We start from the raw sequence: 17,498 nt of genomic DNA, 5'->3' as shown, positions 1-17,498 counted from the left end.
GAAGCTGCTGTTGATGCTACACAAATTTTCCAATACAGTTTTAAAAAAAAACACACACACACACCTGGGCAGCAATCCTGATTTTCACTTTTGTTCAAGAATCCTCTTTAAAGAGGATGAAATCTAAGAGTTTATGATTTTAACAATGTTTCTGATAGAATGGCATCTTGCATCAGGATCAAAACCTACTGTTTTACATCCCTGTATTCAGCTAGATGGTGTGGAAACAGAAAATAAAAACAACAAAAAGATGGAGTATTAAATGTCTTCTGAAAATGGGGGGGGGGGAGTGCACTAAATTTTAAAGTGAAGCAGCATGTATCACCTCTCCTTCCATTGGCTGTTTATCCAACATCAATACAACACTTTAGGAGCCAAATTACTAAACAAGCTGCCAATTAGGCTTGCAGTCAGCTGGATAGATTAGTGGGTAAGAGAGTCAGATACAAGATTTTCATCTCTTGAGCCAATTACGCTAGTGAATTACCATCCACAATGCTCCTTGGAAGATTTGCAGTAAAAAGACTGACTCTGCTGTAACAGACATAAGTGAGATCCAGGGTAGGAGGTAAGGGTTAGCAGGCCATGTATTGCAAAAATTGCCCAAGCAAAAGGAGATCCTTCTAGGAAAGGATTTAAAGGATTTAGGGCTGCCAGGAGCGCAAGAAGAAGAAATAATAGTTGTGGAATGCTCTGCTGAGGCATAGTTGTTCCACTCACAAATCTTTAATCTTATAAAAGAAAGATAAGAGTCCAGGACTAGATTTCAATGCAGTATCATTTTCTGAGAAATTATCCTTAGCATTTAAAAAAAAAATAGTTTGGTCAAAGTTGAAATTGCACAAATCCACCTTCCTTTATTCTTATGCCTGAAAAAGACCTTTGTGTTGCTTTCCTAAAGTTTATTGAAGATGCTGAACTGGATTCTGATTTTAGTTACACCAGTGTAAATCCAAAATAATTTAAGTGATGTCAGTTTAGTCAATAAACTGAAATCTGATTTTGCCCCATTAGCAATAACAAAAATATTATAGCTTTCCACCCTTTTTAAATATTGAAAGTCACAATAGTAGTACATTGGGTAACCTTCCTGTTTTTGATCTATAACAAATATAAGCCTAGATGGTAAGCTGTTATGTTCTAAAAAAGAGGTATTTTACAGTTAAGGGAAAATATATTTGCAGTTTGCCCTATAGTTCAAAACTGAGTAGTGACTTGTTTGTTTCCTGCTGAGATTCACACACTAGTAAAACATTATTTCTTAAATATTAAGCAAATTTAAATCCTGAACTTTTGCAAGCTGTTGTGTCCAAAAATGATTAAACAGATGTGGAGCCTGCAGCAGCATTAGACCTCTGATCTGATTTTTAGCTTACAGATGGAATTAAATTAATTCATGGCAATCACTGTAAAATCAAGGGTATGGCATTGAATGCTAGTGCACTGTTTAACCAGGATGTACCTGTTTCAACAGCTGTTAAGAAAAATTACATGCCTTAAATTTGAATCATATACCTAACAAACTTTGAATGGCCATACTGGGTCAGACCAGAGGTCCATCTAGCCCAGTATCCTGTCTTCCAACAGTAGCCAATGCAAGGTTCCCCAGAGGGAATGAACAGAACAGGTAATCATCAAGTGATCCATCCCGTCGCCCATTCCTAGCTTCTGGCAAACAGAGGCTAGGGACATCATCCCTGCCCATCCTGAATAATAGTCATTGATGGACCTGTGCTCCATGAATTATTCTAGTTCTTTTTTGAATCCTATTATAGTCTTGGCCTTCGCAACATCCTCTGGCAAGGAGTTCCACAGGTTAACTGTGTTGTGTGTGGGGGAAAAAAACTTCCTTTTGTTTGTTTTAAACCTGCTGCCTATTAATTTAATTTGGTGGCCCCTAGTTCTTGTGTTATGAGAAAGAGTAAATAACAGTTCCTTATTTACTTTCTCCACACCAGTCATGATTTTATAGACCTCGATCATATCTATCATATATCATATGACATAAGTTGTCATGTGATAAGATGGAAGATCCTTTCATGCATTGAGAACTGGTTAAAAGACAGGGAACAAAGGGTAGAAATAAATGATAAATTTTCAGAATGGAGAGGGGTAACTAGTGGTGTTCCCCAAGGGTCAGTCCTAGGACCAATCCTATTCAACTTATTCATAAATGATCTGGAGAAAGTTTGCAGATGATACTAAACTGCTCAAGATAGTTAAGACCAAAGCAGACTGTGAAGAACTTAAAAGATCTCACAAAACTAACTGATTGGGCAACAAAATGGAAAAATGAAATTTAATGTGGTTAAATGTAAAGTAATGCACATTGGAAAAAATAACCCCAACTATACATACAATATGATGGGGGCTAATTTAGCTACAACTAATCAGAAAAGAGATCTTGGAGTCATCGTGGATAGTTCTCTGAAGACGTCCACTCAGTATGCAACGCCAGTCAAAAAAGCAAACAGGATGTTAGGAATCATTAAAAAAGGGATAGAGAATAAGACGGAGAATATCTTATTGCCCTTATATAAATCCATGGTACGCCCACATCTTGAATACTGCGTACAGATGTGGTCTCCTCATCTCAAAATAAGATATACTGGCATTAGAAAAGGTTCAGAAAAGGGCAACTAAAATGATTAGGGATTTGGAACGGGTCCCATATGAGGAGAGATTAAAGAGGCTAGGACTTTTCAGCTTGCAAAAGAGGAGACTAAGGGGGGATATGATAGAGATATATAAAATCATGAGTGGTGTGGAGAAAGTGAATAAGGAAAAGTTATTTACTTGTTCCCATAATATAAGAACTAGGGTTTACCAAATGAAATTAATGGGCAGCAGGTTTAAAACAAATAAAAGGAAGTTCTTCTTCACACAGTGCACAATCAACCTGTGGAACTCCTTGCCTGGGGAGGTTGTGAAAGCCAGGACTATAACAGGGTTTAAAAGAGAACTAGATAAATTCATGGAGGTTAAGTCCGTTAATGGCTATTATGGGATGGGATGGGAAAGGAATGGTGTCCCTAGTGTCTGTTTGTCAGAGGGTGGTGATGGATGGCAGGAGAGAGATCATTTGATCATTACCTGTTAGGTTCACTCCCTCTGAGACACCTGGAATTGGTCACTGTCAGTAGACAGGATACTGGGCTGGATGGACCTTTAGTCTGATCCAGTATGGCCATTCTTATGTTTTTATCCCCTCTTAGTCGTCTCTTTTCCAAGCTGAAAAGTCCCAGTCTAATTAATCTCTCCCCAGCTGTTCCATACCCCTAATCATTTTTGTTGCCCTTTTCTGAACCTTTTCCAAGTACAATATATCTTTTTTGAGATGGGGCGACCACATCTGCATGCAGTATTCAAGATGTGGGAGAACCATGGATTTATATAGAGGCAATATGATATTTTCTGTCTTATTATCTATCACTTTCTTAATGATTCCCAACATTCTTTTGGCTTTTTTGACTGCCGCTGCACATTGAGTGGATGTTTTCAGAGAAGTATCCACAGTGACTCTAAGATCTCTTTCTTGAGTGGTAACAGTTAATTTACACCTTATCATTTTATATGTATAGTTGGGATTATGTTTTCCAATGTGCATTACTTTGCATTTATCAACACTGAATTTCATCTGCCATTTTGTTGCCCAGTCCTAGGGTTACCATTCGTCCGGATTCCCCCAGACATGTCCGGCTTTTTAAGCTAAAAATAGCGTCCGGGGGGAATTTGTAAATGTCCGGACTTCCCCCCCATGCAGAGCACGCGCGGCTTACAGTGCTGCCGGCCGGACGGTGTCACTTACATGGGGCTCTGACACTCAGCCAGAGAGGGCTCCTCCTCCTCCCTCCCTCCCTCCCTGCATCGCAGATCGGCTCCGGCAGTTTGGAGCTCCTTCCCCGCTGCTGCCCAGCAGCTCAGGCAGTTCCTGAGCAAGTTCACCAGACATTAGGCGAAGAAAGGCCAACAACAAGGGGGCCAGGGGGTAGGAGAAGGGGCAGGGAGGTTTTGGAGGGGGCAGTCAAGGTGGGGGTGGGGAGTTCGGGGGGGGCTTTCTGGGGGTGGGGGTGTGGATAAGGTTTTGGGCAGTCAGGGTACAGGTAGGGGGTAGGATCCTGGGGGGCATTTGGGGGGGGTCTTAGGAGGTGGCAGTTAGGGGACAAGGAACAGGGAGGCTTGGGGGGGGGTTCTGGAGGGCAGTTAGGAGCAGGGGTCCCAGGAGGGGGCAGTCAGGGGACAAGGGGGGGGTTGGGAGTTCGGGGGGGGCTGTCAGGGGGCAGGAGTGGGGAGAGGGATCGGAGCAGTCAGGGGATAGGGAGCAGAGGGGTTTAGATGGGTCGGGGGGCGGAGTGGTTGGATGGGGTGTGGGAGTCCCAGGGGTCTGTCTGGGGGTGGGGGTGTGGATAAAGGTTGGGGCAATCAGGGTACAGGTAGGGGTAGAGTCCTAGGGGGCCAGTTAGGATGGGGGGAGGGTCTCAGGAGGGGGCAGTCAGGGGACAAGAGGCAGGGAGGCTTAGGTAGGGGGTGGAGTCCTGGGGGGCAGTTAGGGGAAGGGGTCCCAGGAGGGGGCAGTCAGGGGACAAGGAGTGGGGGGAGGGTTGGGGGTTCTGAGGGGGGGGAGTGGGAGGGGCGGGGCTAGGGCAGGATGGGGCGGGGCTAGGGCAGGACAGGGGCGGGGCTCCTCCCATCCTCTTTTTTGCTTGCTGGATTATGGTAACCCTACCCAGTCCCCAAGTTTTGAGAGATCCTTTTGTAGCTCTTCGCAGTCTGCCTGGGACTTAACTATCTAGAGTAGTTTTGTCTCATCTGCAAATTTTGCCACCTCACTGTTTACCCCTTTTTCCAGATCATTTATGAATATGTTGAATAGGACCAGGCCCAGTATAGACCTCTGGGTGACATCACTATTTATGTCTCTCCATTCTGAAAACTGACCATTTATTTCCTATCTTTTAACCAATTACCAGTCCATGAGAGAAAGCTTCCCTCTTATACCATGACTGCTTACTTTGCTTAAAAGCCTTTGGTGAGGGACCTTGTCTAAATACACTGGATTCCCTTGTCCACATGCTTGTTTACCCCCCTCAAACAATTCTAGTAGATTGATGAGGCATGATTTCCCTTAACAAAAGCCATGTTGACTATTCCCCAACAAATTATGTTCATCTATGTGTCTGATTATTTTGTTCTTTACTATAGTTTCAACCAGTTTGTCCGGTACTGTAGTCAGGCTTACCGGCCTGTAATTGCCGGGGTCACCTCTAGAAAGATGCATTTCATAGAAATGTACCTTTAATGCCATCATAAATATCATTTCACAATAAAAATTTTATTGGAAGTTTTTGTTATTCCCCCAAACTTTTTTAAAATACACAAATATTTTTGCCTTTAAGCATGTTTCATATTTACATTTATGGATTTCATATTAAGCATGCACATGTATAATGGAGGTGGGCTCCAGAGGCTCTGTGTGTGTGTGTGTGTATGTGTGTATGTGTGTATAAAATATATATATATATATATACACACACACACACACTGGTTTGTATTTTTGGGCTGTGGCTGTTGCTCAGTATAGGTATAGGAATTTGACAGCACAGTCTTGCCATCCAAGTTACTGTTCCTTCAGTTCTTTCCCCTCACTTATGTCATGGCAACCACTTCAGTGAGCTGCCCACTCATCTGGCAAATCAGGAACCAAATTATTATGGTTTCTATCAAATTTTGTAGTCTCTATAAGGCAGAAGGGTCTGCAAGTGAAATTCCTGCAAATTATTAATATAGAGTGCTGATTTCAGTTCCTCATAATCACTGCCTCTTTCCCTCCCCCCTACCCCCTGCCGCTGCCTTTTACATGTCACATTTTGCATAGCTGCTTTTCCGTGAGGTGGCAGCAGCGGGTTGTTCTTGTTCTTGCTCAAGGCTGGGTCAAGACTGAACATGTCCTGGAGGTAGTGCAACCCTTTTTAGGGGCAATATGTTTTTACCACTCTCCGAAAGCCCCTGTTGGCCAGTCCAAGAAGTGCCATTGGCATGAGTTAGAAGCTGAGCTTTAAGATGTATATTGCAAGGACAATAACTGCTCTTAATTAGAGAATAAAAGCCCATAGCAAAATTTAAAAAAAAAAGTAACAAACAATGTAGCATGGTATTTGTCATACTCTATTCTCTACTCTATTCATATTCAACCATAAGCAATGAGAATGGTATTTCTGAGTGCTGATTGGTCATAGAATGGAGGAAAAGGACTACAATGAATAAAATTACCAGTAACTGTCTTATTATAGAAAGTGGAGAGACTCAAAATGTGCAGGATAAAATAAATATAATTTGATTCACTTTTTATAAAGACATTGTAAGAGTTAGGCTTCAAAACTGATTAAACTAAGGGATAATGGACTGTTGATAGCACATCTTTTTGAAATAAAATACAACCCGCCTGCACGCTTGCTAAGAAAATAAAAACAGAAAAGTAAATTAGTTGTTTACAACTGTGCTTTAATTTTTTTGGTGTTGCACAGACCTCAAGCAAAACCCAGAAATATTGTTGGACATACATGGTGTGTTTGTGTGCACAAAAACAAAACAAAAAAATAAGCCTTTTTGTTGGCTGTATTCAGAGGGTTTGAGGTTTTTTAGAGTTCTAATAGAAAATCATGTACAATGGAGTGGAAAAAGTAATTATATTGTATATTTTAAAAGTACTTAAGTGTCTTTAAAACAAAACATATTCCAATTATGCTGTCAGTCACAGAAAGAGGAAATGCATTCTGTTACAGGAAAAAATCAAAAATAGAAGCATGAGTTTATTAAATAGCATGTTTCGGGGTACAAATTGTTCATCTGTATAGCCTCTTTCTGTTCTTATTGTGTGAGGAATTGGATTTTATATAGCAAGATACATAGTTTATATAAAGTTAACTATGCTTTTTAAATGGACTCTAGTGAACCTGCAACGTTGTTTACTCTGTTTTGGGCTGTTCTCTATAGTTTACACTCCGGAGTGTGTTTCTGGCACTGCTATGCAAACTCAGGAATCAACTTTTAAGACATTAGGACCCCAAAAAAGTGGGTTAATGGATACTTCTGTAGTTTTAGTAAGGGTGTTTACCCGTCATTTAGTTTGGACATCGAATTTTTTTCCCCCATTTTCTGTGCTAGAAGCAAGAGCTAAAAAGGTCCACAGCCTGCGCTATGTATGCTCAGTCATTGTCAGGGACTTGTCTGTAGGAAAACTCTCTTGTCTATGGGAGGCCTGAAAAGAAAGGAAGATTTTGTTATTGAATTTTGTGCTGGTCAGTTCAAGAGCACCCTCTCACAGCCTGGCGCCTACTGACTTCAGAGCCTTTATCACCTAACATTAAGTACTGCTTCAAACCAATATTAAAGTTAGCTTTCTCTCAACACTCTTTCCTTTTTCTTTGACTTGGGGACTGGAATAGTGGCTGTCTAGCTTTCATCTGACCACAGTAGATAATGCTTGAGTACTGTAAATTTGTTGCCACAGTAATCACAAGTAAGATATATCATGAAGGTTTGAATATGCATCTCTCATTTTCAGTTTGACTACTGCCTGTGTACTCTGTTTCAGTGTAGCTTTTTAGAGTTGTATATTGAGGATCTTCACAATATTTGTTCAACTTTTGTTTTAACACTCCTTAGTAAAGTTAATGTTATAATGAACCAATTGCTCATCAGAGGTAAATGATTAGTTTAAAACTTTTTAGTCCCTCTAAGCCCTGGTCCACACTAACCCCCCGTTTCGAACTAAGGTACGCAAATTCAGCTACGTTAATAACGTAGCTAAATTCAAAGTACCTTAGTTCGAACTTACCGTGGGTCCAGACGCGGCAGGCAGGCCCCCCCGTCGATGCCGTGTACTCCACTCGCCGAGCTGGAGTACCGGCGTTGACGGCAAGCACTTCCAGGATCTAGACAAGACGTGATAAATTGATCCCAGAAGATCAATTGCTTACCGCCGGACCCGGAGGTAAGTGTAGACCTACCCTAAAAACACATAACTGTGCTCTCCCTACAGTTGTTACTACAGTTCTAAAAAAAATTAAAAAAGGGGGAAGCTAGTATGAATGGGTGGGAAACTAACTTATTTATTGGTAGTAGAATCTAGGAGCCTGAGTCATGGACCAGGAGTCTATTGTGCTACATGCTGTACAAATACAGAGGGGAAAAAACATTGTCCCTACCCCAATGGCCAATGCCCCAAGTCTGGCAAGCTTTGGAAATTCATTCAGAGCAGATTAAACAAAAACCCAGCTCCCTGAACAGCTCACCTTCAGTGTAGACAATTAAGACGTTTCAACTTTTTTTCCTCCTGCAGGGCAGGATGTTGTACACCTTACTTCCTCCCCCATTTCATAATTCATGCTACCTGCATTTATATCAGGAGTAGGCACTTATCCAAGACAGTGCATGCAGGAAAGCTTACCAGTGCATCAGCTCCAAAACTCTGTAATAGAGGAGTTTAGTTAATGGGAGAGAAAAGGCATTAGATTTAAATGCCTTTCACTTTTCATTTTCCTTTGCTACTACAAATACTTCTGTTTTCTACATTCACAAGAAAAGTAAATCTGTTGGGGTTAGCCCCTTTACTATTGGCATTCTGTTTCCTAGTATGTGTATTGCTTTTCCTCTAACAGGATATCAAGCAGATAGTGGTACTGAGGGAGTACCAGCAAATGATAAAAGTATGGACACTCGTTCTGTATAAAAGATATTACTCATAAACATATCAAACAACTTTATTTTAAAATAATGTTTTCAAGTCTGAGATACATAAAACTGTACAAGAGGCCACTTCTCAGTTACATCGCACAGTAGCACACAATTAGGCATTAATCAGGGATTCCTCATGCTCAATGACATAAAATATCCTTTTTCTTTTTTAAAAGGATAAATTGAGATCATATAGGATAAACCTACCAATCTCATACAGTGATTTTCATGTTCAGAGTATTTTACAGACAGTGGGACAGATTCTCTTTTAAGTTATGCTGGTGTAAATCCAGAATAAATTCATTGATGTCAACTGACTATTACACCTATGTAACCAAGATCAGAATCTCCTTTTATTTCTGATTAATGGTAAGTCAACCTTTGGCCACATTCACAGATATGTTTTGTGATGGTAAAAATGTTTTGTTTAGTGACATTTAAGAGTTGGAATGTTACCGTATTATATTTTATTTAGGGGAAGTTTAGACTGATGATTTATCAAAATGACTGCAATATATTATCTTACAGAAGCTCTTACTGAAATGGAAAAGCAATGCATATATAGAAAGTTGGTACCGTTTTGTTTAAAGGGAAAATTCTTCAATGAAAATTCATATTGTACTTCCCAGTGTTTATATTTGCATTTTAAATCTTTCTGTAATCTTTAATAAAACAAATTATTGGAATAGGATACAAATGGACTGGAGAATATTATATGCAGTGTTGCCATAGCCATGTTGCTCCCAGGATATTAGAGAGATGAGGTGGATGAGGTAATATCTTTTATTGGACCACCTTCTGTTATTCCAGAAGTTGGTCTAAGAAAAGATATCACCTCACCCACCTTGTCTCTGAAGAATATTATGTCAGTTGTCTGCTCTGCTTTTGTTGCTGTTGTGAGAATTCAATCATAAATGATTGGTTGTTTTATTAAACATCTCAGCATATTCCAGTTGAATGAACAGCATTTATTCTATCAATGAGGGTGGAAAGATAAGGTATGATGTTTCTTAGGCCCATGTTTGATATCTATACCTAACTCGATAGTCAAATAGTCCTCCATGCATTGATAAATTTATTCAGGTTTTGAGTTTTCTCTAAGTCTGACATCCAGCGTGTTCTTGTGCTTAAAAGATCTGCAGCAAAAATAAATGTGTAATGCTTAAAAGTTGAGCTATTCTTAAAAAAAAGAAAAAGTGAAACTATAGACCATATATGTAGAATTAACATACAGCCATGAGGTTAACATATGCAAAGACAGCCTGTTCTAGCAACCTATTAGATGAATTAGGAGAATAAGAAGGGTTAAGGCTTTAAAGGAGATTATCTTGCTCTTTTCCACACGCAGTGCTGATTAATGCTGTATGTTTCTTTTAATCTCAGGTTTTGTAGGTGAAAATGCCCAACCAATCCCAGAAAACAACATTGGAAACAGAATGCTTCAAAGTATGGGCTGGACTCCTGGCACAGGCCTGGGACCAGATGGCAAAGGGATGTCAGAACCAGTCAGAGCCATCCAGAGACCAAAGGGACTCGGACTTGGATTTAGCTGACAGAGAAGCACTCCAACTGCTGTACAGAAATCAGGAAGACTAACCTTAATTTAAAGGGAAAAAAGCTAAAGTCTGATATTGTATTTTGTCATCAGCAAATCCAGTTGTTGTTCACTTATGGAGTTCTGAAGCCTAAATGTTTCATGTTGACTACTCTGGCTTTCAAGATGCAAGGTAGTCACAGTGACAAAAGAGGTGTTTGAATCCTAACTCTGTAATGGTGCTAAAATGTAAAAACAATTGTATTTTTTTTATTTTCTGTGATCTTAAAACAAAGTTTGTTAGGTATATGATTCAAAATGCAATGCGTTTATTTTTCCTGAAAAGCTTCTCACACAGCAGATTTCAGCACTTGGGCAAACATTTTTTGGCACCATTTTCTCATCTGAAGTGTTCTGAGAGGATTTGTTATCAAGGAAAATTAAACCTCAGAAAGCTGCTATGTTGGTTCATTTTTCCTTCCTTTACAGGCAAAAATTTCCAAACTAGATATTTCTAGAAGTTGGCTATAGATGAGGATAGGTTAACACAGGTGTCAGCAACATTGGCACGCAGCTCGCCAGGGCAAGCACCCTGGCGGGCCGAGCCAGTTTTATTTACCTGCTGACGCAGCAGGTTCGGCCGATCGCGGCCCCCACTGGCCGCGGTTCGCCGTCCCGGGCCAATGGGGCCAAACCAGTACATCGCTCACCCGCGCCGCTTCTCGCAACCCCCACTGGCCCAGGACAGCGAACCATGGCCAGTGGGGGCCGCGATCGGCCGAACCTGCCGCGTCAGCAAGTAAATAAAACTGGCCCGGCCCGCCAGGGTGCTTACCCTGGCAAGCCACGTGCCAACGTTGCCGACCCCTGGGTTAACATGATCTCTGCTTTTCCATGTCGACATACATTAGGTGCCCCCAAATGGCGACATGGTATGCAATTTTGCATAAGGCGAGTATAACTGATGGTAACTTTGTCATCATAGGAATGTAATCCCATTATTTTGTAAAGCATCATGCTTACCTGTGTGTAAGCCCTAATTCGAACGCTTTTATAATTGTTTTTACATCTTGTAAAATATTTTTAAGTAAATATTTTTAAAACTTTAGTGTTCACCCTCAGCTTGGAATTCTGGTTATTTTTTATACTAGTGTTCCCTTGACTCTCCACATCAAAAATGAGTGTATTTTAAATGTGACCCTTGCATTGGTTCTTAAACTTTGGGTTTTGGTATATTTTGAATTGACTGGTAGGTTACAGCAAGGGGTGGCTAACATTCAATGTTTTTTGTGGTCATGATATTGGCATCCTACCACAAACTTTGAAGCATCATGGAAGAAGCAGAGAAAAGACAAAGTGAAGCAGGTAAGAAGAGAGGGAAATACTCTGGTAGCATCTTTAAAATCTTGTGTGAGCAATTTAAAGTCAAGGGGGGATCATTAAGCATTTTAATCAGTATCCAATATCAGCACCAATAATTTCATCAAACACCAGCCAATCAAGCTGCCAGGATGCTGGTGCCGTAAAGCAAATTTCACATTAGGGAGGCATAATACAATTGAAGAAGAGCCATCATTCAGATTGACTAAGGGTGAAAACTTGGCCCCACTGAAGTCAGTGTCAACATTTCCACTGACTTCAATGGGGCCAAGATTTAATTCTAAATTTATCATCAGGAAGAAGGTTCTTTTCCTCTCACAACCTCATCCATTTTCCAGCAAACACAATACTAGGAAAGTAGTTTCAAGAGCAAGCAACACATTAATTGAAAAGCAGTGTTCTCACTTTCGAAGTGCTAGTATTATCTGTTTTTTGTCCCTTTTTACAGTCTGCTTACTATTGACCTAGTGTAGAGTAACTGGTTAGTGTCTGATGTCATCCTTGATGCTGATCAAATGTACAAGTTCACTCAATTGGAAGAGAACCCTTTACTTGTGGTTTTAAATGCCTTATCTGTGTATGTGATTTTTTTTTGGGGGGGGGGGGAAGGGGGAGAAAGCAACATTTTTTTTGGACTTCAGTATTTAATCAGCAAGAATATTTGTTTCTATGGAACTTTCTAGGCCACACTGTAGTGTGGCTTTTCCATTTCAGACTTGAACGGTACAGCTAAGCTCATTAAACAGATTCTGTGACCAAAGAATTTTGTGGCCATGTAATTGTGAAAAGCAAAGAATTTTGAATTCTGCACCTATCAGTAGATTCCACATGTATAACCGCCGTTTAATATACACACATGGCAGTTATATATATGTACAGATAGATCGCTATATTTTAACTGATGTGGAATTCTCCTACACGCTTGATACTGCAAAGGGCTATGAAGTGCTGTTGAATTCCAAAGACATGTTTGTGAGTATTATATGGAGCAGTCAATAACTTCTTAAACTTGTAGACTACTTGTGAATTAATAAGAAGTCACATGGCAATGTTAGTAAAAGCTGTAGGCTCGTATTATTGTGCTGTATTAATGAACTTCCTCCCCCCATTATAACTCCATCATGACTGATTTCGAAGCCTGTGTATTATCATTTGGTAATTGTAACTGTGGCACAAATAACATTTGTTTCTAGTATTTCCAGGCAATCTACAGTAACTGCAGAAATTCAAGAAATATCAGTCTGCAGCTTCAAGAGTATTTGAAAATATTTGCTGTTTTAATGGAGAATTTAAAAAGAAAAAACTGCATGGACAAATATTAGGATAAAAGCTTGCTAGTTTCCACTCTGCTCCCCATTTCCCCCATGTGCATGGATGCAATCAACCTGGTAAACTCCCTTAGTGGAGGAATTACTTAGCTTGATGAAGATGTAAAAAATCAGAGCTCAAGTATGAAAACATGTTGGTTTCTAATTTTAAATCAATCAGTTTGTTCAAAAGAAATTATTAGATATCAAGGGTATTCAAACTGATTTTATTTAGATATAAATAGGCCTTGTTTGTTTTGCAACTGGAATTTCCTACAAATCCCAGAGCAAACTGGGCGCCAGGTAGAGGGAAATGATTTGTTAAAATATAATGTGGTGATATTTTTCTTGATATTGCTGTACAATTCTCTCCCTACCTCATTCCCCCATTTTCAATTCTGTTTTCCTAGGCCTCTTTACAGTGCTAACGGTTGTTCTAACAATGTGATTGTGTAGGTTAGAGCTAGTGTGTTCTTTAAAAAGGCCATTTTTTGGAGACACATGGCTTTGGGATTGTGATAAAACATGGCACTATTTCAAAATATGTTTTAAAATTTGCTTGTTAGGTTTTTCCATTACTAGCTTATAACAATACCTACTACAGTGATGCCTCAGATTATTTTAAAATACATACACAAGTATTTTGATACACGATCTGCTACTAGATATAACATTGAAATTAATTTTCCGTTTCACATATTAATAGATGTTGGACACTCTCTCATATCTTTCCATTTAGGTGCTCGATTAATTAGTAGCCCAAAATTTTCTGCCTACATTGAAGGTCTAATAAAAGAGAAACATACATTTAGAGTAACCTACATTGAGTTTTGAGTCATCTATCAATATACCTCAATGTTTTGTGAATTGGGCCATTAACCTTTACTAAAACAGATGAGCAACTGATGGCAGCATCTTTCTTTTAAATAAATATTTGTTGAAGTAGGAAAAGCATTGTTAACACGCTAATATGTAACAACTTTGTCCCTGAATTTTGGCTTTTCTGTAATTATGGTCTGTAATGGGCCAGTTGAATTGACAGCAAATGGCTAAACAATCTGTATAGAATGCATTGCTTTAACATAAGGAAGATGTAATAAAATAAAACAGACTTCATTCTTCATGTTTTTTGTATGTTGTGTACTGCTTTTTTGACAGCAGCGTTATTGCTAAGATGAGTGGAAGAATGACATCTTTCTGAAACATGTAGTTAAGGCTGCTAATATCTTTAACAAATAAATATTAGCTAGAATTGTTATTACAAGGCTTGTGAAACTTTACTAATGCCCCCTTCCTATTTTTGTATTCCCCAGCAGGAACAGTTACTTAGCTAATTATGTGTAAATTATCTATAGAAATAACTACATTAAACCAGTGTCAAGGTTGCACAAACACCCAAAAGTCAGGAAATGCCCCAGTTCAGATACTCACCCCATTTTCATTGTCATAATGGTTCAGTCTATTGATTTACACTTTTTTAAATATATGTTTCCTTCTCTCCAAAGTATTTATTTTGATAATTTTGTCAGCACTACATACTTTCTTTTTAATGCAGAGCCTTCCTTGAGTGCAATTCAGAAGAGGAGATAGTTAACTACAGATTCAACTGTGAACTCAGATGGCCTATATTTTAATATCAATCTTTCACTTTTGGTTTGTCGATCCCTCAAGGCACATTAGACAAAGGTTCCCTCCTCAGTCTAAAGCATGGAGACCTCTCTAATATTTTCGCACCTTACAGGGTCCCAAAGGACAGTGTCAAAATCCTGCCCTGCCACTGCATTTTCCATTGCATAGCTAAGTTAACCAGGCACAATAGATATTTATGAACTTAGTGAAGGACTGATACAAAAATGTACTGTGCATGTCAGCTCAAAAGAGCTCATTGAGAACTATTTCCATGCCCAATTTCCACACGCCAACTATAAAGCTGATTTTAAAAAATTGCAAAAATGTTACCATCAAACATTGTTAACATCAAACAAACGGATGTCTGGGAATTATTTAAAAAAAAAAAGTCCATTTTGGATTGAACAAAAAATGTAGTTCGACCCAAAATGTTTCGTTTTCTGGCATTTTTAAAATACTAGATTCGGAAAACGGCCAGAGGATTAGCTGCTATCCTTATAACCTTTAGCGCTGAGGTTAGGACACTCACCAAGATATGAGACCCCAATTTGATTCCTCCCTCTGCTTGATGTAGAGCAGGTATTTGAACTTTAGTTTCCACCTCCTCAGAAGTGTTCCCTAACCAATGAGCTGAGGGTATTCTGGGACAGATTTTTCTCAGTCTCTTCTTTGGAAGTTGTTCCACTTTGTATAAATAATTCAATAGTCATTGGAGCAGAGACTGGAACCCAGGTGTCCCTATTCCCAAGTAATGTCCTAAACACCAGGCTACAGACTCATTCTCATTTATTTTTTCTCTCTCTCTCTCTGGTCCAATGACTAATCAAGAATTTTATACACAGTGGAACAGCTTCAACAGGAGAGATTGAGAGAGACCTATCAAGAATACCTCATAGCCCAGTGGTTAGGAATGAAGTTAAAATGCAACAAAATTAAAAGTGAAAAAAGGAAATATTTTTCACATAGCATGTGATAATCCTATGAAACTCTGCAACAGGATATGGAGGCCCAGGGTTCAGCAGGATTGACATGTAAATAAAGAATATCCAGAGTGTTATAGGGTAAATAAAAAAGCCTTCATGCTTCAGGGCATAAACCAGTCATTAACTGCCTTGAAGAAACTTCCCCTCTGGGACAGGTTATTCTATACTTATCCAATATACAACTTTCTACATCTTCCTCTCAAGCGTCTGGTATTGTCACTACTGCCCAATAGTAATCTGATTCACTATTGCAACTCGAATGAGGATTGCTTTCTGTTTCAGTGAGCTGTGATTTATTTCTTCCCCCTCCTCCCCAATCCTGCATATAACATGTTTTCAACATGCTATCATATAAAACAGTTACCAGTTTCAATGATGCATGGATATTCTTTGAAATAGCAAGACTAACATTTTTCAATTAGGCCTGGAGTAAAGCAAGCTCTGATTTGAAGCCTTGATTCCAGCCACTCTGAAGATATTTTGTAAAGTCCTCAAGATTCCAGTTAGTTTATAACAGACACCTATTGAATCTTGGTTATCTTCTTTGTAGAATTGTGTATTGTAAGATGTAATTATTCTTTAGCTGTGCATTCACATTTAGAGAATTAGTATAGTTGGGAAGGAAGTATCCACATAGCGCTTGTCTGCACATTTTGGGGAAAGTGTGTTAATTCGATGAGCATTGTCTAAATGTTTTTAATCGTATCACGTCTTCGTGTACTAGGGCATCTGAAGGTTTTGCCATTTATGAAGTGAATGCAATATTTGACCAAGATCTTACACTCCTTTAAGTGCCAAATCCTCAGTACGCACATTGCCCTGACTTTTTTTGGTTTAAATCCACTTCTGCTAATATTGGACAAGGTCTACAACGTACTATGTTGAGCATACCCATACAAGTATAGCTAAAACTTCACTGAACCCTATGAGTACAGCTCTTCTGAAGATGACATATGTTATACCCAGGGCACTCGATGTGTTAGATTGGATTAAATTTAAGTAGTTCTGTTATGTGAAAGATCATTTTTGTAATATGAGAGAGATTTTCATTTAGCTCTACCCCATATTATAATAGTCAGTGAGATAAGCAATTTTGAGAATGAAGCAACGCTTGTTTTATGCTTCTTTTTATAGCCATGCAAACACAATAATAAGTAACATCAATTTTAACACATTTTGCCAAAGTGCCTTTACACTCACTCCAATATATGTGTTAGTATAGATGTTTTTATTTGTCAGTGACCTTATGAGTAATGAATTGAAGTGTGATAAATTGAATTTAGGCAATTTCTACTCATTATTGACAAAGATGAGGTCAACAAATAAACGGTGGCCCTGAGCCAGTTTTGAGCCTGGCTCTCAAATTCTCCAGTGATCATTTACATTGGGGGAAGGAAAATCCAGTCAAAGCATTGTGCGTGCATTTCCTAGCTCTAAATGTATTAAGCACAGCTTTTAGATCTATGGGTACATCTAATTTTTTATTATTTTTTCAGTCAGGATGGTATTTGATTAAATTGATACCAATTTAAGGGAACTTTTATATTAACCCTTTACCACCACTTAAATCTAGTCTACAGACATAATTGTTTAAGAATGCCTACCCCACCTCAGTGGGGAAAGACTTTGGCAGGGGGAGAAATCCAGAAATAGTGCTGTTTTGCAGTAGCACTTGAACAGAAAGGAATATTCTTAACTACAATATTCTCCCATCTTTTATGCCACCTGTTTTTTGTCTGTCTGGCAAGTTTCCCCGACCTGTGTAAGGTTTTCTGTTGTGCAAGCTACTAGAGGGAGGGTGCAGGGGGATGGGGGACCTTGACTGCCTGACCACCATGGAGTTCTTGCAGCCTTTGATGTCAGACATCTGGCATATTTGTTCCAATAACTTGGAAGTGCAGTATTTATTATCACTTTTTTTTTTAGACT

The 17,498-nt window shown here is 39.2% G+C and overlaps 1 protein-coding gene across 1 annotated transcript in view; it reads left to right on the top strand.

Annotated features, from left to right (window-relative positions):
- Window positions 1-11,024, top strand: part of GPATCH2 (G-patch domain containing 2) — a 183,736-nt gene extending 172,712 nt beyond the window's left edge. The window contains exon 10 of the mRNA XM_054023966.1: window positions 10,120-11,024. Within this exon, the coding sequence (XP_053879941.1) occupies window positions 10,120-10,289 (170 nt within the window). The 3' untranslated portion in view covers window positions 10,290-11,024. The remainder of the gene's footprint in view (window positions 1-10,119) is intronic.
- The last annotated feature ends 6,474 nt before the right edge of the window (window positions 11,025-17,498 follow it).

This window comes from Malaclemys terrapin, chromosome 3 (genome assembly GCF_027887155.1).
Source record: "Malaclemys terrapin pileata isolate rMalTer1 chromosome 3, rMalTer1.hap1, whole genome shotgun sequence".
NCBI lineage: Eukaryota > Metazoa > Chordata > Testudines > Emydidae > Malaclemys > Malaclemys terrapin.
The sequence above is the reverse complement of the archived record's forward strand: the minus strand, read 5'-3'. Positions and strand labels throughout refer to the sequence as shown.